This window comes from Hyaena hyaena, unplaced genomic scaffold (assembly GCF_003009895.1).
Source record: "Hyaena hyaena isolate Hyena2069 unplaced genomic scaffold, ASM300989v1 scaffold_9, whole genome shotgun sequence".
Lineage (NCBI taxonomy): Eukaryota > Metazoa > Chordata > Mammalia > Carnivora > Hyaenidae > Hyaena > Hyaena hyaena.
This window is the reverse complement of record NW_024080641.1, coordinates 2306453-2326073: the sequence shown is the minus strand read 5'-3', so window position 1 is coordinate 2326073 and position 19621 is coordinate 2306453. Positions and strand designations below refer to the sequence as shown.

The 19621-nt window shown below is 59.7% G+C and overlaps 2 protein-coding genes across 3 annotated transcripts; both read left to right on the top strand.

Annotated features, from left to right (window-relative positions):
• Positions 1 to 15: 15 nt before the first annotated feature.
• On the top strand, positions 16 to 8982 carry KCNJ14 (potassium inwardly rectifying channel subfamily J member 14). Its single transcript, XM_039248022.1, has 3 exons — positions 16 to 65; positions 4691 to 5444; positions 7138 to 8982. Exons 2-3 carry the CDS (start codon positions 4743 to 4745, stop codon positions 7732 to 7734), a joined length of 1299 nt encoding a protein of 432 aa, XP_039103953.1. The 5' UTR covers positions 16 to 65; positions 4691 to 4742; the 3' UTR covers positions 7735 to 8982.
• Positions 8983 to 11244: 2262 nt separating this feature from the next.
• Positions 11245 to 19222, top strand: CYTH2 (cytohesin 2). Of its 2 annotated transcripts, none has more exons than XM_039248045.1 (12): positions 11245 to 11458; positions 12286 to 12433; positions 12529 to 12595; positions 13538 to 13656; positions 14615 to 14695; positions 15144 to 15256; positions 15351 to 15499; positions 15895 to 16006; positions 18123 to 18199; positions 18518 to 18589; positions 18704 to 18858; positions 18945 to 19222. In XM_039248045.1, exons 1-12 carry the CDS (start codon positions 11440 to 11442, stop codon positions 19030 to 19032), a joined length of 1200 nt encoding a protein of 399 aa, XP_039103976.1. In that variant the 5' UTR covers positions 11245 to 11439; the 3' UTR covers positions 19033 to 19222. The 2 variants fall into 2 exon arrangements, with proteins under 2 accessions (XP_039103976.1, XP_039103968.1); XM_039248037.1 differs by lacking the exon at positions 11245 to 11458 and adding an exon at positions 11851 to 11997.
• Positions 19223 to 19621: the final 399 nt, after the last annotated feature.

Here is a 19621-nt window from a genome sequence, read left to right as displayed (position 1 = left end):
GGTCTCCCTGCGGCCCCAGCAGAGGACCCCCCAGCGGAGGGCATGGGGGTGGGCTGCCCCACCAGGTACGCGCCTCTGTGCGGTGGCCCTGGGGCAGGGCCCCCCCCCCCCCCGGCTGAGACCGACGCACCTCCCCACCCCTCCCTCCTTGCCCCAGCCCCTCCGCCTCACATTCCCCGACCCCGTCCTCGTTGCTCCCCTGGGGAGGTCCTGCCTCACCCTCAGTGACCAATTTCCGCCCCACTCCCAGCTCCGGCCTCCGGCCCGACCCCATCTCCGCGCCTGCCTCCTGCCCCTCATCCCCGCGCCTCCTGCCCAGTTTCTGTCCACAAGCCTGGCTCCCAGCCTCCCATTTCCCGACACCTCTTCCCTTCCTAGCCGCTCCTAGTCCCCCTTCCCTCCTGCCGCCTCTGCCCTCTCTCTGTAGGTCTCTGGCCGCCACCGCCCACCCCCCAGTCTCTGTGCACCCCACCACCACCCTGCCTCTGCCCCCTTCCCTGTGGGCGTCTGTCCCCCTCTCTCTGGGTCCCTGTACCCCCTGTGGGGCCTGTCCCTCCTTTCCAGGCTCCCTCTCAGCCCCCCCCTTGTCCACTCGGAACCTCTGTCTTGGTTCATTCTCTGTCCCCAGGCCCCCCACCCCACCCCCACCCTGTCAGTCTGTGCCCTGCTGGCAGGTGGAGGAGATGGGGGGACCACTCAGGGGCCGGGACAGCGTGTAGGTGCTGCTTTTTTGAGGGGGAGGGAGGCTGGGGCCTGGGGGGCGGAGCTCCTTGGCCCCAGATTAGACAGTGACTTTGACACCAAGTTAACGCACCTTAAGCCCTGCGTCTCCTTTATATGGAAACATTAAGCTGCTCTGGCGTGTCAGGGGGAGGGTGGGGAAGGGCTACAGCCTCTGGATCCCTTTCCCTCCTGTCCTGCCTCTGCTGGGGCTTGAGCCGGGGGGGGGGGGGGGGGGGGGGGGGGGGGGGGGGCGGTTCAGCCTTGTGTCCCATGCACCCTCTGAGCTGGGCCACGCTGGGTGCAGACAGAGCCCTCTGCAGGTGAAGGCCCCCATCTATTTAGTGAACTGGACACGGTCACCTCCGCCTCGCAGGGCTGGGGGTGGGATTTGGGAGGCAGGGCCCCGGCCTGCAAAGGCTCAGGACCTAAACGGGCACCCGGCCTTCAGCACTGCGTGGGTCTGGCCAGCTCTCTGGCCTAGTCCCCAAGCTGTGGAAGTGGGGCAATGACTTGGACTTCCCCGCGTCCAGAAGAGGCCAGGTGAGGTGAGTGGCGGGGCCAGGTGGAGTCCAGTGGGCGGGCTGCAGACGTCCCCTGAGCTCCTCCAAGGCCAAGGACGTAGCAGGTGCTTGGGAAGTGAGAGTGCCCTTGACGAGGCTGTCCGTGGTTCATCACTCAGCCTTTGGCACCTGAGAAACATGGATGAGGGTTGTGCCCAGAGGTGGGTGGGTGTGGGAGGACCCAGTCTGGGGCCCACCTCCCCTGCCCGGACTTTGGTGGCCCCTGATGGGGCCCCTGGGCAGGAGCGGGCTGCACATACGCACGTCAGCCTGGATTCACACCTGGCCCCTTGAGCGATTAGCCTCAGTTGCCCCTTTTCAGAAGAACGATCCCCAACTCCCAGGGTTGTGGGGAGAGAAAGAGTCATGGTTGGGCTACATCGTGGATGCTCGACACAGCCAGGCCCGGTTCACTCTACCCTACCTCCGTAGAATGGGTATAATAACCACCGAACATGCAGAGCTGTCCAGGTGGCCACGGACAGCGTGTGCGAAGCTTAGTGAGGTGTGGGAGGGTGTTGCCAGGACCCTCGGGTGTTGAATTTGACATTGACCTGCCAAAAAGCCCATGAGGATCCCGGAGCCTGGCTCAGGGGACACACGGTACCTAGGTGCCTGGTAAATACTGATGGAACTGATAGCAGAGTATTTAGCCCCCAGCCCAGATGGGTTCTAGAAGTCCCTCCTCTGCAGCTGCTGGGGGTGGGGTGACGAGGCCTCCAGGTCCCTGTTCCGCTCCTTCCCTCTTCTCTCCTTCACCCTGTTGGGCCCCCGAGATTCCCAAAGGAGAGAGCCGAGGCTCAGGAAAGGATGTGACTTGCCACCAGTCCTATAGTTAGTAAGCAGCTGAGCCAGGATTCAACCAAGAACCGCCTGACCCAGAAGCCCAGGCCCTTTCCCCAGATGGGGCTCGAGAACGGGGAGCCAGTGGTTGCAGGGCACACAGTGGGTCAGCAGCTGAACCAGGACTGGGCCCTTCGTCTCGGTGACCGGAAGGCCCTTTTCTGACCTTGAAGCCCAACTTCCCGCCTTTCACAGTTGAGGAAACTGCTCAGAAGGACTTGCCCAAGATCTGAGGGTCGGGACTGAGTGTGGGTTTTTTGCTTTTTGTAACAGCTTCATTGAAATATAATCCAGATACAGGGTGCCTGGCTGGCTCAGTTGGTAGAGCATGTGATTCTTAATCTCGAGGTCATGAGTTCAAGCCCCAGGTTGGGTGGAGAGATTACTTAAAAATAAGATTTGAAAAAAAAAGAATTCAGATAAGACACAACACACACAGTGCACAATCCAATGGTTAGTATTTTCACGGAGTTGTGCCACCATTACCACATCAAATTGGGGACATCTTCAGCACCCCAACAGGAAAACCTGTGTCCTCTGGCTATTACTCCCCAATCCTTCCCCTACTGCCCTAGGTACCACTAGTCTACAAGGTGCAGAATCTGCCCATCTGGATGTATAAACACCAAAGTATACGATACATGGTCGTCTGCACCTGGCTAGTTTCACTTAGCACGGTGCTTGCGAGCTTCATCCATGTCCTGTGTCTGTGCTTCGTGTTTTTTTTTTCTTTTTTAATGTTAATTTTTGAGAGACAGAGAAAGAGCATGAGCTGGGGAGGGGCAGAGAGAGGGAGACACAATCCGAAGCAGGCTCCAGGCTCCAAGCTGTCAGCACAGAACCTGCTGTGGGGCTGTAACTCGTGAATGGCGAGATCATGACCCGAGCTGAAGTCAGATGCTTACTGACTGAGCCACCCGCCATTTGTTTGTTTACTGAATGGTACTCCGTGGTATGGACATACCACATTTTACTTATTCATCAGTCCATGGCTATTCGGGCTGTTTCCATATCTTGGCTACCTTGGATAATACTGTGAGGAACATCTGTTGTACAAGCAATTGTGTGCACGTTTGTTTCGTCCTCAGTCGATAACCTGAAAGTGGAATTGCGAGTCGTAGGGTAACTATGTTTAATCATTTTTTGGTTAATGTTTATTTATTTTTGAGAGAGAGAGAGACAGAGCACGAGTAGGGGATGGGCAGAGAAAGAGGGGGATGAGGATCTGGAGCGCGCTCTGTGCCAACCAGTAGAGCCCTATGTGGGGACTGAACTCATGTACTGTGAGATCATGACTTGAACCGAAGTTGGACCCTTAACCAACTGAGCCACCCAGGTGCCGTTTAGCCAGTTAAGGGACCGCCAGGCTATTTTTCACAGGAGGTATGCCATTTTCCATTCCATCAGTAGTTAGGAGGGGGCCCACTTCACATCCTTGCCAATATTTATCATCTTCCCTAGAAGGTGGCAAGCGGTGTCTCATTGTGGTTTTGGCTTGTATTTCCCTGAGGGCTAATGACCTTGAGCATCTTTTTTATGTGCTTTTTTGGTGATGACCTCATTGGCTATTTGTACATCTTTCTTAGAGAAATGTTCACTACAGACCCTTTGCCTATTTTTGAGTTGCATTATCTTTTTATGATTGAATGGGAAGGGGTCTGTCTTTATATATTTCAAATACAAACTTCTTAAATACAGGATTCACAACTATTTTCTCCCAATGGCGGTTGTCTTTCCGCTGTCTTGATAGAGTCCTTTGAAGCACAAAAGTTTTTAATTTTTTAAAGGCTTATTTGAGAGAGAGAGAGACAGAGAGCACACAAGAGGGGCTGAGAGAGGGAGAGAGAATCCCAAGCAGGCTCCGCACTGTCAGTGCAGAGCCTAACAAGGGGCTGGTACCACAAACCGCGAGATCATGACCTGAGCCAAAACAAGAGTTGGACACAACCAACTGAGGCACCCCAGGCATCCTTTAATTTTGATGAAGGTCAATTCGTCCTTTTTGTTTGTTTGTTTGTTTTTTTGTTGCCTGTGCTTTCTGAGCCCGATTTCGAGCCACAGGTGTCCTCCGAGCCCAGGCTCATCTCTCCCTATGGATTCCACGTTGAGAAGCAGTTACCACTTCCTCCACCCTGGATTTGCTAACGCTCAAATCCTGGTTTACTCAGCCGTGACCTCGGGCAAGTTAAACGCTCCATGCCTCAGTTTCCTCATCTCTAAAATGGGAACAGTAACCTCCGCCTTGGTGTAGGGCTCAAGTATATCAATTCGTGTAAAGCGCTCACCACAGTGTCTGGCGCTGTCCAGACGTCTGCTCCAGTCATCGCGGCGCTTGCTCTAATTACTGTCAGGGCCATGGTTACGTTGCTGTGGTCGTGCCACACGCGCCTCCTATTAATAGCACTGTTGTTGATACTGTACTGCTCTGCCTTTCAAAGTGAGCAATGGGCCACACATCGGCCAGATGAGGCCCCCAAAGCGCAGGGCCCACGCCTGGCCGATGAGCCCACCCACTCCTGGCGCCCCTGACGTCCCCTCCCGTTTCTCGTTTCTCGTCTTCGCAGGTTCGGGGCGCCTGCCCCCTACTAGGACAAGTGGAGGGGGTGTCCCCGCCCAATGGGCCTGGCCAGGGCCCTGCGCCGCCTTAGCGGCGCCCTGGAGCCAGGAGAGGGCCGGGCCGGCGACGAGGAGGAGGCCGGGCCGGGGCTGTGCCGCAACGGGTGGGTGGCGTCGCCGACGGGGCGGCGCCGCGGGCGCTTCGTCAAGAAGGACGGGCACTGCAACGTGCGCTTCGTGAACCTGGGCGGCCAGGGCGCGCGCTACCTGAGCGACCTGTTCACCACGTGCGTGGACGTGCGCTGGCGCTGGATGTGCCTGCTCTTCTCCTGCTCCTTCCTCGCCTCCTGGCTGCTCTTCGGCCTGGCCTTCTGGCTCATCGCCTCGCTGCACGGCGACCTGGCCGCGCCGCCGCCGCCGGCGCCCTGCTTCTCGCACGTGGCCAGCTTCCTGGCCGCCTTCCTCTTCGCGCTGGAGACGCAGACGTCCATCGGCTACGGCGTGCGCAGCGTCACCGAGGAGTGCCCGGCCGCCGTGGCCGCCGTGGTGCTGCAGTGCATCGCCGGCTGCGTGCTGGACGCCTTCGTCGTGGGCGCCGTCATGGCCAAGATGGCCAAGCCCAAGAAGCGCAACGAGACGCTCGTGTTCAGCGAGAACGCCGTGGTGGCGCTGCGCGACCGCCGCCTCTGCCTCATGTGGCGCGTCGGCAACCTGCGCCGCAGCCACCTGGTCGAGGCCCACGTGCGGGCGCAGCTGCTGCAGGTGCGAAGGCCAAGGCCCGGGCGGGCGGGAGGCGCCCTTCGCGGGGGAACGGTGGGAGATGTAGGCCCGGGGGCGGGGCCGGTGTCGAGCCTGGAGGGCGCGTGGACTACAATTCCCAGCAGTCTCGTGGCCAGCTGCTGCAGGTGGGAAGGCCAAGGCCGGGGCAGGAGGGAGGCGCCCTTCGCGGAGGAATGGTGGGAGATGTAGGCCCGAGGGCGGGGCGCGCTTTGGGCCTGGAGCGCGTGCAGAGCATGGACTACAATTCCCAGCAGTCTCGTGGGCGGGGACCCTGCCTCCCCTTCTTTGTGGACTGAGGCTCCTCCCCGGATCAGTTGTAGGAGGTGTGAACCCAAGAGGGAGGTCCGTGACCAGTTCTAATTGGAGACCTAGACACGAACCGGATCTTGAGACACCAAGAGCTAACTGGGGCTTGAGGATGGGTCCCCGGTGCGGTTGTGGGACATGTAAACCTGGGAGCCACACCAGGCCTGCAGGGGCTCTGAACTACAATTCCCGGAAGCGCCTGTGGGCAGGAGGGGTGCCCAGAAGGGATGGTCCGAGCAGGTGGTGGCGTTTTGTGGGTGGTGTAACCTCGGTAGGACACAGTGGTACGGAGGGTAGCCTGTGTTGAGGCCAGGCCCCTGTGGGATTTTGGGAGATGTTGGCCCGAGGGACTGCGGAGCCACGGACCACAATGCTCCGTGGTCTCTGGGCATGGGGTCCTGCAGCATTTGTGAGAGACTTCAGTCCCCATCTCAGTGGCTCAGTCTGGCCACCAGCCTCCTGCTCAAAGGAGTAAAGGGCTGGAAAACACCTTATCACCAAAACAACATCTACAACCCCCATCGGCCCCTGGGATAGCGGCTCCCTCTGGTGCCCTGAAGGAGTCTTAGTGTTTCTAGAATTGTCAAACTGCCGAAAGTCTAGGACAGTCGTTGTCCTTGCCCAAGTAAAGACAGTTAAGAACCCTGGGGTGAGGTTGGACTTCGGTGAGAGGGAAGACAGAATGGTGGTGGGAACTACAACTCCCAGAAGCCTCTGGGGGCTCCTTCTTGGCTGTGGGAGACTAGGATTCAGGACTAAGAGGGATACTCTCTCTCCTAGAAGTCTGTGGGGTGCTGACATGGCTTGGGAGGTTGGGTATGGAACCAGTCAGGGTAGGTGGGGTCAAACTACCAATACGTGGCTTGGGGACTGCACTGTGCTTACACACACACAGCGGGATGGAAAGGCTTGTAGTTGGGTTGTGGGGACAGAGAGCTCAAGAGCTCTTCTGAGGCTACGGTGGACTATGGAGTGTGGGACCCACGTTGTCATCTTGGTTTGTATTGAAAGTCGTTTTTCTGTCCCTCCCCTCCTTGTCCAATGGCTGCTTGGGCGTCACCCTCATCTTCTGTCGTCTCTAACTCTGTCTCTGCCTTTCTGATTTCTGTGACTCTGTGCCAATATCATTCCGTCCTGTCCCCTCCCTTTTCCTCTCTTGGGCTTCCATCCCCAAATCCTTTGAGTGTCTCTCCCTGTGTCCCCTGCTTTCTCTGGGCCTCCATCCTCCTCTCTCTGGGTCCATGTTCCCACCTCACCCCCACCCCTGCCTGTTCCTGCTCCCCTTCCTCCATTCCTTTAAATCTCGCTATCGCTGTCTCCATTCATCTCTGCGCTCCGTGCCATCCATCTCCGGGCCCTCTCGCTGCAGCCTCGAGTGACCCCGGAGGGTGAGTACATTCCACTGGATCATCAGGATGTGGACGTGGGCTTCGATGGCGGCACTGATCGAATCTTCCTCGTGTCTCCCATCACCATCGTGCACGAGATCGACTCTGGCAGTCCTCTGTACGAACTAGGACGTGCCGAGCTGGCCCGCGCTGACTTTGAGCTGGTGGTCATTCTCGAGGGCATGGTTGAAGCCACGGCCATGACCACACAGTGTCGCTCCTCCTACCTCCCCGGCGAGCTGCTGTGGGGCCATCGTTTTGAGCCGGTCCTCTTCCAGCGTGGCTCCCAGTACGAGGTCGATTACCGCCACTTCCACCGCACTTACGAGGTCCCGGGGACGCCAGTCTGCAGCGCCAAGGAGTTGGACGAGCAGGCAGAGCGGGCTTCACACAGCCCCAAGTCTAGCTTCCCCGGCTCTCTGGCTGCATTTTGTTACGAGAATGAACTTGCACTGAGCTGCTGTCAGGAGGAGGATGAGGAAGAGGAGGCCAACGAGGAGGACGGAGCGGAGGCAGGAGATGGGGTTGCCAGCCCCCAAGTGCTCACACCGACCCTGGCATTGACCCTACCCCCGTGATGCCAGCTGGTGTCTCCCGATTTGTACCCCCTTCCTGGAAGTAGCAACATGGAGAGTGAGGGCCCTCTCCTGGGATGGGGGGCAGGTGTTTCCCAAGACCGACAGGCCTGCTGGGTAAATTACTAGCTGGTGGAGGTCCCCCATGCCCAGTGGACCCACCGCAGACATACTGGATCTTAATTCCTCTGCGTTCCATGCTCCCTCTCGAGACCCCTTTATCAGCCTGATTCCTGAGTCTCCCCAGAGCTGAGGGATCCAGAATTCTGGAGCGCCTAAGTGGCAAAGGTGGGTGGTTCTAGATCGCTCTCTATGGCCGGGTTCAGTTGTTGAGCAGGGTCAGGAATCAATGGTATATACCGCCTCCAGGGACAGCAGCACATTAAGAGTTTGTAGGTCTGGATTGACCAACATTCAAGGGACTGTTGCTTCTAGACTCAGCTAACCAAGTAGCAAATCATTTTTTTCTAGACCACGTTAAGGAGGGGGAATTATGGAATGCCCCAAGAATTCAAGACTGTCTGGATTAACCAATGACAGGATGTTGACTACAAGTCAAGAGAAGACCTTGTGGTTCCAGAAGGCCCAAGAGTTAAGATTCTGTGAATCTAGATTGACCGCAGAGGCAAGCACTGGTGGTTCTAGAACAGGTTTGTCCTAGAATGCTGAGGAAACTCGAGTTATGTTTCTAGAATGCACAAAACAAGAGTGTAGTGGGTCTGGAAGGGCTAATGTGACAGATCGGGAGTCCTTGATATTAGATCACTCCAGACCCCCAGCTGTAGAACATCAAACCAAGGAGATAATCAATGCTTCCTAATGATCCACGGGGTTTGTTTGTTTTTTTAAGTGCCATTCTAGAATGTCCAAAGGATTCAGGATTCTGTGCCTCTAGATTGATCACAGAGTCAAGGAAGGAGTGGTGAGTCTGGATGTCTGAGATTTGCAGGTTCCAGTTTGCCCAATGGAGTTGAGAATCTCGATGATTCTTTGTGGGTCTGTCAATGCCAAAGGGAATCAGAGCTCCGGGGATCCAGAGTTGTTCATTATTAAAACCTGGAAGTCCTAATCAGCTCCTAGAACTTGGCCATTCTAGGAGGTGGACTCGGGACTCGATAGCATTTCTGGGCTGACCTTGAAAGGGAGGGCCCGGGCAAGACCCTGTGGATAACAGGGCTGGATGTTGGGCAAAGAGAAGGAGAGGCCCAAGGCTGATGAGTCTACAGTGCCCTCGAGTCCTACACCTAGTGATGTGTGTCTATTTCTTAAAGATGTTATTATAAATATGTGTATTATATATAATATAAATACAGTTATCTATCTGTATTCTCCCATGGTTCCTACGAAGGGGTTAGAAATCGAGCTTGAGCTCATGGGAACAGAGTCCTTTACAAGGGTCCAGGAAGCTTTGCTTTAAATCCTCACTCTGCCGCAATTTACTGTGTGACTTTGGGCAAATCACGCCCCTCTCCTCGCCTCAGTTTCCCCATCTGTAAAAATGGGGCACTGGAACTTGAAGTTCTCAAAGGACCTTTCCACCAGATGATTCCTCACTTCATTGAAGGGGCGGCTAGGGGTGGGGGTGAGGGTCCTGTAGATTTCCCAGCCTCTCCCCTCCCCCCCCCCCCCGCCATCCCCGGTGCTGGAACACATGGCCTTCCAGGGGCTACTGGGAGGGGAGGTGCTCTTGGAGGTTAGCTCTGAACTTGGATGTGTCAATGACAGGGCAGGCAAGTGGTAGTGCGGGCTGTGGCCAAGGGCCAGAATCTCCTCCCTTCGGTCCAGCTCAGGGGGCAGGGAAAGGAGAAGGTCGCTGAATGCCGGGAGAAAGTATGTGTTTTGGGGGCAGAATTGTACCCCAGATTAAATCACTGGGAGCCCTGCTGGTGTGTCTGTGAGTACACTTCTGGGGCATGGTTCCTCGCGCCTGCCCCCCAACCCCCACCATACTGCTATTCCCCTAAGTGCCCAGCAGGCTGCGAGCCAGCTGCAGAAGGAGCCAGCGCCAGGGAGGAGGACACCTTCCTGCCTGTGTCCCAGGACTGAGGCCAGGCACTGTCACTGCCCATTAGCTTGCCCAAGTGCTGCACCAACCCAGGTCCCCGCTTCTGGCTTCCCCACCTCCCTTTATCCTTCAAAATCCCCACTTAATAACCGGACGGGATTAATTAGCTAGCTGTTCTCCCAATGCAGGCTGTCTGGGGTAGGGACGCGGGTAATGGAAACACAGTCACGGAGAAGGGTGTTAAATCGAAGGTGAAGGTGGAGGAGGGCTCAGTTTGGAAGCAAAGAGAATAGGGCAGGGCTGGCACAGCCTGGGTTTCCACTGGCGAGGACAAGGCGTGGGCCGCTCATAAAGGTCAGTGAGGGGATTAAGAGGCTCCGTGTCTAATCTGTCAGCTTAACCAGGTCCTGGCCCTGAATCTGTCCCCACCTGCCTAGCCCAGGGACGGCGAATGAGGACAAGGCCCAGACACCACCTCGGGCCCGGTTAGGGACCCGCCCCGTGAAGGGATGCCCAGGGTACACCATCCTGGCCAGCTGCCTGCACTTGCTTTTTCTGCAAGGAATGGAAATGAGAGGCTGGGGTGGGGGGGAGGGCATCATATATGTCTGTGGGGGGACTCCGAGAGGAGGGAGGGGTTTAAGAAGAGGGAGGCCCGAAGTGAGGGGAGTCAGAGAGAAGGGAAAGGACTCCGAGAGCGGAGAAGGAACCAGAGAAGTGGGTTGAGGAAAAGGGAGTTGTTTTAGGGGGAGGACGCTAAACTAAGGGGAGGGCTTTGAGGGCGAGAGGGAGGAGCCTGAGAGGCAGAAGTCGCCAGGAAGGTGGAGCCTTCACTATATTTGGCCTTCCCCTGTTGTCACATTCTCCATGGCAGATAGCGACTAGCGTTTTCATCTGGAAGAAAGAATACGTCTTTTGTCTCACCACTCCGGGACTCTCAAGAGACTGCAGTGGAAAGGAAAGTCCTGAGAGGGGTTTAAAGAAGGATCTGGAGATCGGAGCGGCCAGTACCGGGAGAACGGAGGCCAAAAGATGGGCCCAAGCGGCTCTCAGTTGCCTGGCAACCGCTGCGGTCAAAAACCCGCTAAACTAGCCAAGGAGGTGTGGCTCACGGGAACAGCCGACAGTTGTGGCCCCGCCCCCTGGCAACGACACTAACAAAGTGCCGCTCCCCAGCAACCTATTACTAGAGGCGGGACTCCGTTGGGCTAGTCTCCTAGGGCCCAGAGCCCTTGCGCAGGCGCAGTCCTCTCTCGCTCCCATAGTCCCACCCCATGCAACTCCCTTCCGAGCCTTCTCATTGGCGGACAAACCAGCCAAGTGCCTTCTTTTGTTTCGGAGGCGGGACCAGGCTCCGTGCCCGCTCTCCGATTGGTCCCACAGACCGTCTACCCCCGGCCGGACAGTGCTACGTAGGCTCCTTTTGTGCCTATTGGCCCTGGAGGACGGTCCTTCGGGGTCGGGGGCGGAGCAGACGAGAGGGCCCGCCGTGGATTGGACGGTGTCAAAACGAGGGGCGGTCCCTATTGGCGGGGCGGTTGGGAGGCGAAGGGAGAGTCTTTTCAGCGCTGAGGACTGGCGCTGAGGAGGCGGCGGTGGCTCCCGGGGCGTTTGAGCGGGCTCACCCGAGCCCGCGGGCCAACGCGGATCCAGGCCCGACCGGCGGGACCGCCCCGGACTCCCCGCGGGCCTTCCTAGCCGCCATGGAGGACGGTGTCTATGGTAGGTCGGGGAGGGGCGGGGCCGGCCGGGAGCGGATGGAGCGTTTCGACCCGAACGTTCCGCTCGGAACATCCCTCCCGGCGCGCGCTGCGCGGAGCCGTTCGGCCCCGTCGTCGCCTCGCTTTTGTGGGGCGCGGGACGGGCTTCCGGCGGGGCCCGAGAGCAGGGCGTTCCAGGCCATTGTTTGGGCCGAGCCTGTTTCCGGTGGCGGCGGGAGGGGGCGGGATGGAGCGGCGGAGGCGAGGCCGGGGCGGAACCATTCCCGCTGGAAGGGCCGGGCGAGCCCAGTGCCTGCTGGGAGCTGGGAGGGGGGGCTTCTGGGGCGGTTGGGTGGGGAGAAATCTTGGGGGCTGCAGAGATCCCGCGAAGGCGGGGGTGGGGGCCTTCGATGCCCCGCCCCCCTTCCCCAACTCTTACGAGCTGTCAACAGCTCTCCGGGCCTTAGTTACTTTTCATGGACCCAGGAGTCCGGACCCCCAGGCTCCCAGTTACCTCGCCAGGAATGGAGGCAGAAAATCAAGGCCTCAGCCCCCTTCCAAGTAATGGACCCAGCAGTTCGGGTTCCCAGCCCCCTTCTCCCTCAGACTCAGGAGTCCTGACCCCTGTTAGCCTCCTCCGCCCCCAGGACTTAAGAGTCTAGATCCGCTTGGACTGAGGAATCGAGACCTCCAGCCCCTTCTTCCAGCAGACAGAGGAGGCCCTACCCTCACCCTCATCCTCTCCAACCTAGGAGTCCCGGCGGCCCAAACCCTATCCTCCCCCAGACTGCAGGAATCCAGGCTCCCAGTCCCCAGAACTGACCTCCAGTCCCTGACTCTGACCCTTAGAGCCCCCAGACCTGACCCCGGAGGAGCGGATGGAGCTGGAGAACATCCGGCGGCGGAAGCAAGAGCTGCTGGTGGAGATCCAGCGCCTTCGGGAGGAGCTCAGTGAAGCCATGAGCGAGGTGGAGGGTCTGGAGGCCAATGAGGGCAGGTGAGGGCTGGGGTGGCGACCTTGGGGGAGGGCCACGGGGCCAGGCCAGAGACGCCCAGGCATTGACCCCCCCCATCCCTTGCTCTCTCCTGCAGTAAGACCTTGCAACGGAACCGGAAGATGGCAATGGGCAGGAAGAAGTTCAACATGGATCCCAAGAAGGTGCTTGGGCCACAGGGCCGGGATCAGCCAGGCAGACAGACATCCAGGCAGAGGGCTCTGGCACCATTAGGTTCCAGAAGTGCAATAGTTAAAGGTCTGCCTGAGGTGGACAGATGTGCGCCTGATCCCTGGAACTCAGACACAGGCTGTCCATCTGTTCTCCGAACACTAACTGGGCGTCCCAGCCTCCTGACCTTTGCACATGCTGTGCCCTCTGCCTGGGAGGCTCTTTTCCCCTTTTTGGAAACATGGGTCTGGTAGGAAACACGGACAGTGACGTGCACAGAGGAGGGCTGATCAGTGCCGCGTCAGAGAGGCGCCAGGGCTGTGGACACTCGTGGGGTTGGTGGGGGGAGGGGGGCGCCTCAAAGGGTTTAGCGAAGGCTTCCCTGAGGAGAGGACACTCAGGTCAGGTTTGAAGGTTAAGTCCACATTCACCAGGCGGAGAAAGATGCTTGTTCATTCGGGGATTCACTTTACACCCATTCTCTGAGGCCTCCTGCGGGCTTCCCGCTGTGCTAGGCGATGCTGGGGACCCAGAGAAGGGGTGGACCCTGCCTCATCCTCAGCAAGCCCCTAGACGTGGGTCCCGTGGTCCAGAGCAAAATGTAGCTGCTTTGGCGCAGGGAGAAGGCCTTCGTCTAGCCTGAGGCTTGGCCCTCATAGCCCTCAATGCGCTGTTGCCTCCTGAGAGTTCCCGATGTTACTGTTCTTGCCCATAGCCATCGTCGTTTGTTTAGTCATTCAGCAAACACTCACTGAACTGTTCCTTGCCAGCGCCTGCCCTTGGTGCTTGACTAACCAGGCAAAGGGGTGGGGGTGGTATATAAGGACTGGCGTGAAGCTTGAAAATGAGAGCTGGCCCGCTTCTTTTGGGGGGGGCGGGGGGGGAGTGGCTTTCTGGGCGGCCGCGTGCTGAGACCACCCGCCCCCACCCACCAGGGGATCCAATTCTTGGTGGAGAATGAACTTTTGCAGAACACACCCGAGGAGATCGCGCGCTTCCTGTACAAGGGCGAGGGCCTGAACAAGACGGCCATCGGGGACTACCTAGGGGAGAGGTGAGGCCCCGCCTGGCTCCCAGAGGCCCTGCGCGCCTGGCTCCCACCCTTTCGCTGCCCACTTCCTCTCCCAAGGAGGGGCCCCCATAGACCAGCCTTCTGCCTGCACTGGGACGGACCGGACTGACACTGGGGACTCCCTGGGGACCACCTGGGGGAAGCAGGGGAGAGGTGTGGGAATCTTCTGGATATCCGGAACGTTGGGGACCATGGAAAGCATCTGTGGGACTGTGTAGATCGCTGGCATGTGTGGGACCCTACAGGGACAGCTAGGGGGGCTCGGGATCATCTGTGAATATCTAGGGAGCACAGGGGCATCTGGGGCATGAGGATCATCTGCGATGCGTGGGGTACCTAGGGATTTGTGGGCATCTGGGGCGCATGCGGACCACCTGAACGTCTGAGGCGCACAGGGCCATCTGCGTGTCTGGTTGTCGTGTGGACACCTGGGGGGTGTGGGGCCATCTGGTGATGTCTGGGGACCGTCTCTGGGCACCTGGGGCGCATGGAGATTGTTTCACGAACATCTGGGGTGTGCGGGGACCGTGGCGGGGCCTTTGTGGGTGTCCGGGGCCCCTCTGTGGACATCCGGGGTGCAGGGGACTCTCCGGCCATCGGGAGGATGTGGGACCATTTCCGGACATCCGCAGAACGTGGGGGCTCACCTAGGCGGAGCATGTGTTGGCTGTGTCCCCCTTAACTGTGCAAAGGTTGGGCTAACCTGGGCTGATGGTGCAGCAGACGGTCCTCCCAAGGGCACATCCTCCTGAGGGCACGTCCTCAGTATTCCTGCCCCCCCCCCCCCCCCCCCCCCCCCCCCCCCCCCCCCGTATCAGGCCTGTGACGGGGCCAGGTAAAACTGCCCCGCACCCCGCTCCAGAGGAGGCCACCGTGCAGATGAGGTGGCGCAGACCCCCCGGTCTCCATCCTGTGCGTGACTCCGCCCCTGTCCTCCCAGGGAAGAGCTGAACCTGGCAGTGCTCCATGCCTTCGTGGATCTGCACGAGTTTACCGACCTCAATCTGGTGCAGGCCCTCAGGTGAGAGGGGCGGGAAGGGCAGGTGCGTACCTGTCGGGGCTTTCTTTACAAACAATGACCCCCTGCTCAAAATGGAGACAGAAACAAAAGTTGAGGAAATGGTCATCTCGTGTGACACAGGAGTCCACAGTAGTGCCTCCTTCAGGCACAGCTGTATCCAGGTGCTCATACGGTGCCAGAAGGTCAACCTTGTCTGTTTTTTGAGAGCAGCCGAAGCCTCTGGCAGCCGCCAGATTTGTCTAGCAAGCTCTGCAGAAAGAAAGAATTTTTTTCCTGTGTGAACCCACTGGAAGTCCCAGGCCCATGCTCATTGTTCAGCCCGGATCCGTAGCCGAGACAGCTGCTGCAGCCACAAGGCTGTCTGGGGCTGCTTCCTGACACGGGGACCGAGAACGGGCCGGGGGTTCCGCTAGGCCCGGCACCCACACCGGGCTCCTCTCCAACCCAGGCAGTTTCTCTGGAGTTTCCGCCTCCCAGGGGAGGCCCAGAAGATCGACCGCATGATGGAAGCCTTCGCCCAGCGATACTGCCTGTGCAACCCGGGGGTCTTCCAGTCCACAGGTTGGGGCCCAGCCTCCTGGCGCCTGGGAAGGCAGGGTGGGGGGGGCTGGCGGGACATCTGCCTGTGTCATCACCACCCGACTGTCCGCTGCAGACACGTGCTACGTGCTGTCCTTCGCCGTGATCATGCTGAACACCAGCCTCCACAACCCCAACGTCCGGGACAAGCCAGGCCTGGAGCGCTTTGTGGCCATGAACCGGGGCATCAACGAGGGGGGGGACCTGCCCGAGGAACTGCTCAGGGTCAGACCCCCTCCACCCCCCCTCCACCCCTCTTCGCTGTCCCTCTCCCCGCCCCCCCGCCATTCATGAGCCATCCAGCGGAATGTCAACCTGTCTTTTCTCTTCAGTCTCTCCCTGGCTCCCTCACTCTTTGTCTCTCTGGCTCTCTCTGCTGTGTCTCTCTGGCTTGTTTGGGGTCTCTGTCTCTCGAGAACTTTGTAGGCCTTGCAGCGCAGCGTCTTTCCTTCCTCTCCAACTTCCTCTGCTCCCTGGGCTCCCCTGCATCCATCTTACCCCCCTTCTTCCCAGAGCCGCTGCGCCCCGTGGTCCCTGTTTCCTCCCTGGCTGTCGGAGCTCCCCGTGGCCGGGCAGGGGGCCGGGGCCTGGAGTTGCTGACTCCCCCCTTCGCCCTTCAGAATCTCTACGACAGCATCCGAAATGAGCCCTTCAAGATCCCCGAGGATGATGGGAACGACCTGACCCACACCTTCTTCAACCCAGATCGGGAGGGCTGGCTCCTTAAGCTGGGTACGTCCCCTACTGACCCTGCGTGGCTGGCTCTGCAGGCGGAACGTTAAGGGGCCCCGGGCTCTGGACGCCTTCCATGCGGACCTGCTGTGTGGTCTTAGGCAAACCATTGGATCTCTCTGAGCCTCGGTTTCCACTTCTGAAAAATGGGGCTGAAAACAAGATCAGGCCTGTGCGCTGGACCCAAGCGCAGGGACCAGCAGAGAGGAAGGGCCCCAGAAGCATTTGGGGGGTGTAGGGTAGGGGGCAGGGAGCCCTGAATAAAACGCCAGGCCCTGTGCTTATGAATGAAAGTCACCGGCCAGACCAGAACAGGCAGGGCGGGGCCAGGCAGCCTGGAAGCACGAGGTTCTGGATAAGTCAGGGGTCACGCAGGTGCTTCTCGCTGGTGGGGGTGGGGGGGGGGTGATCTGAGGATTGGAGTGGTTCACAGCCAAGGCTTTCCGGGAGCTTCCCCTGGGGGCTTTTAGAACCCTGCCGGCCAAGCCACAGCCTCATGAAGTGAGGGTTTCTGGGCCAGGACGGGCTGTCCGTCATGGTGAAAGCTCCCCTGGGTGCTTTCAGTGCAGACTCAAGGTTGCAGGCTGCTGGCTGGGAGCCACGGCCAGTAATGGTAGGCGCCATGGGAGTGCGAGCTGGGGCTTGGGGGTGGAGAGGCAGTAAATGGCCGATGGAGGGTGAACAGTGGAAGCAGCCGGAGTCTGGGGGCGGGGGGGGGTGCACAGCAGGGCCTCCTCGCCAGCCAACCTTGGACTTGTGCTCTTAAGCCAAGACCTCGCTTCTCCAGCCGCAAGCAGGTCCCTGACTGGGTGCCCAGGTGTCCTGGTCCACACACAAGGTGCAGACCACTCTTTCCAGCCACCAGTGGGTAGATGGGTCCCTGTGTCAGCTCCCGGTGGGGGCCGATGCAGTGTGGTTGGGGGGGGTGTTAGATTCCTGGTGCCCCTGGCCTGGAGAGAGCAGGAGAGAGGCAAGCAGGAGCGGCATGTTCTCCAGGAAGTAGCCCGCCCTCCAGGCCCGCCCCAGAACAGGAGGCTTCCCATTTCCTTGATCAGGAAACTGAGGCTCAGCTGACGTCCGGCAGCCACAGGGCGGGAGTGGCCTGGGACCCAGATCTCTGACCCCAGTGCAGTTTTACCCTGTGTAGCGGTTAGAGAGACGCCCCTCTTCCTTCAAAGGCAGAAGTGTACATAGCAAAGGGAGCCTGAGCTAGTTGTGTGCATGAAGAGGCCTAATGACAGCCACTATTGCTGTCCCTAACCTTTCCGGACGGACAGGGTGCCTGGAGACAGCTCTTCGTGAAGCAGGCAGGGATGGGCCCAAGAGGGCCTGCACACTGGCGTCCAGAGAGGACAAGAGGTTGTCCTAAGGTCACACAGCCAGCGGACCTGAGCGCCCCCCGCCCACCTCAGGCCCAAGACTGGGGATTTTGTCTTCTGCCTTGGGGACTTCCCGCTCGTGGAGGGTCCTCCCGGCCGACGACCTGTCCTGGGGGGTGGACTGGAGCCGGCCACTGGTGCCAGGAGGTGCTCCCTCGTGGGGGGGCTCAGGATCTTCAGACCCCCCCCCGGGAGGGAGAGGGTCATGTCGATGTAACTGGTTTTCTTCCCTCTCTTCCCCCCTCCTCCCTCCCTCCCTCTCTGCGTGTTTCTCTCTGCTGTTTCTGTCTCCTACTCCCCATGCTCTCCTTCCCCTGCTCCCCCCATTTCTGTTGCCTGCGGCTTTTGGGGGCACCCCACTCTTCTGCCTTCCCTTCTCTTCGCCTGGTCCTGCCTGCTTTCTCGCTGTCTGCCCCAGGAGGTAGGTACGCAGCCCGTCCTTGCTCCCCGCCCCCGCCCGTGACAGAAGAGGAGGGGGCCGCCCCGGCCTCGGGGCCCGTAGCAGGGGGCTGGGCCCTGGCCTGACAGACAGGCTGAGAAAATGTGGAGCCCCACGCTGGGGGCGGGCGGGATCCTGGGGCCCCCGAATGCCTGTCCCTTCTCGCCTCTCTTCCCACGCCTCGCTTTGTGCTAGGCCCCGCCTTCCCTGCGCTCGCTCCGCCTCAGCCCCCTCCCGGCCCTCCCAGAGGCCCCGCCCCCCGCTGAGCCCAGGCCCCCTCCCACCCCTTCCCTTTCAGGGGGCCGGGTGAAGACGTGGAAGCGGCGCTGGTTTATCCTCACCGACAACTGCCTCTACTATTTTGAGTACACGACGGTGAGGGCCGAGCTGGGCTTCGCTGCCGCGTCCGAGGAGGAGGAGGGGCTGCGGGGGGGCGGGTCTGGGTTCCCGTGTCTGAGGGAGGAGGGGCTGGGGGCAACACTTCCGGGTCTGAGGGAGGAAGGGATGAGGGTCTGATCTCCCGGGTCTGAGGGACGAGGGGCACTATCAGTGCCCTAGGGCCGCGGTGACAAAGTGCCACAAAGCGGGTGGCTTAAACTACAGACCTTGCCTCGGTTCTGGAGGAGGGGTCGGGGCGAGGACTGGGCGGTGTGAGCCCTGAGCCCTGTCCCCCTGTCCGACTTGTTCTTTCAGGACAAGGAACCCCGAGGTATCATCCCCCTGGAGAATCTGAGCATCCGCGAGGTGGATGACCCCCGAAAACCGGTAAGACCGTCCCCTGTACCCCTTCCGGGCGGGGCGGGGCGGGGCCGAGGGGGGGCGGCCTTCTGGTCCCCGGCCGGCTCCTACCTGCCGCTCTCTACTCTCGTGTGTCCCCAGAACTGCTTTGAGCTCTACATCCCCAACAACAAGGGGCAGCTCATCAAAGCCTGCAAGACCGAGGCGGACGGCCGGGTGGTTGAGGGGAACCACATGGTGTACCGGATCTCGGCCCCGACGCAGGAGGAGAAGGAGGAGTGGATCAAGTCCATCCAGTGAGCCCGGGCTCCGCGGTCCTCGGGCAGGGAGGGCCGGGGCGGGGACTCCTGGGCCCTCACCCCGGGACCCTCCCCTTCTGCAGGGCAGCCGTGAGTGTGGACCCCTTCTACGAGATGCTGGCGGCGAGGAAGAAGCGGATCTCTGTCAAGAAGAAGCAGGAGCAGCCCTGACGCCCCGTCCCCACCCCCATTATTTATTACGGAGCTGCCCCGCCCGGGTGGCCGGACCCCTGGGCCCTGGGGCCGCGCATCCCGCTTCTCCAGCCCTGGTTCTCTGTTTGGAAAATCCACCACCTGTAGCTCCTCTCTCGTTATTTGTAATTAACACACCGTTGGTAATCTTATTAATTATTTAACCACTCGCGGCCTTAGACCCCCTCATTTCTCAGGGGTGGACAGAGCCGATGCCAGGCAGCCCACGCGGGACCGGGGCCAGGCGCTCTCCCCGTGCGGGAGGCAGGGATACTGTCGGAGGCTGGGAGACCGCATTCGTCCGTTCTGGTTTCACCCCGATGTGGGACTCAAGCTCATGAGCTGGGAGATCATGACCTGAGGTGAAGTCGGCCACTCGGCTGACAGCCACCCAGGCGCCACAATTGCATGCCATTTGGCATGCAGGCCAGCGGAGGTTTTGGGGGCGAGGCCTAGCATTTATTCTAGATGTTACTGGACAGCCAGGAGCCAGGCAGGTGCTGGTCCTCACCTTGGCTCACACGGGCTTGTGGAAGGGCAGCAGATGAGATATCCGGGGGTCGTGAGC

Bases quoted from the DNA above. Each gene is read 5' to 3' on its own strand.
- KCNJ14 (XM_039248022.1), top strand. From the start codon at position 4,743: ATGGGCCTGGCCAGGGCCCTGCGCCGCCTTAGCGGCGCCCTGGAGCCA. The intron at 5,445-7,137 runs GTGCGAAGGCCA...CTCTCGCTGCAG, and splicing joins TGCGGGCGCAGCTGCTGCAG to CCTCGAGTGACCCCGGAGGG.
- CYTH2 (XM_039248037.1), top strand. From the start codon at position 11,913: ATGGACCCAGGAGTCCGGACCCCCAGGCTCCCAGTTACCTCGCCAGGA. The intron at 13,657-14,614 runs GTGAGGCCCCGC...CTGTCCTCCCAG, and splicing joins GGGGACTACCTAGGGGAGAG to GGAAGAGCTGAACCTGGCAG. The intron at 16,007-18,122 runs GTACGTCCCCTA...CTTCCCTTTCAG, and splicing joins GGGCTGGCTCCTTAAGCTGG to GGGGCCGGGTGAAGACGTGG.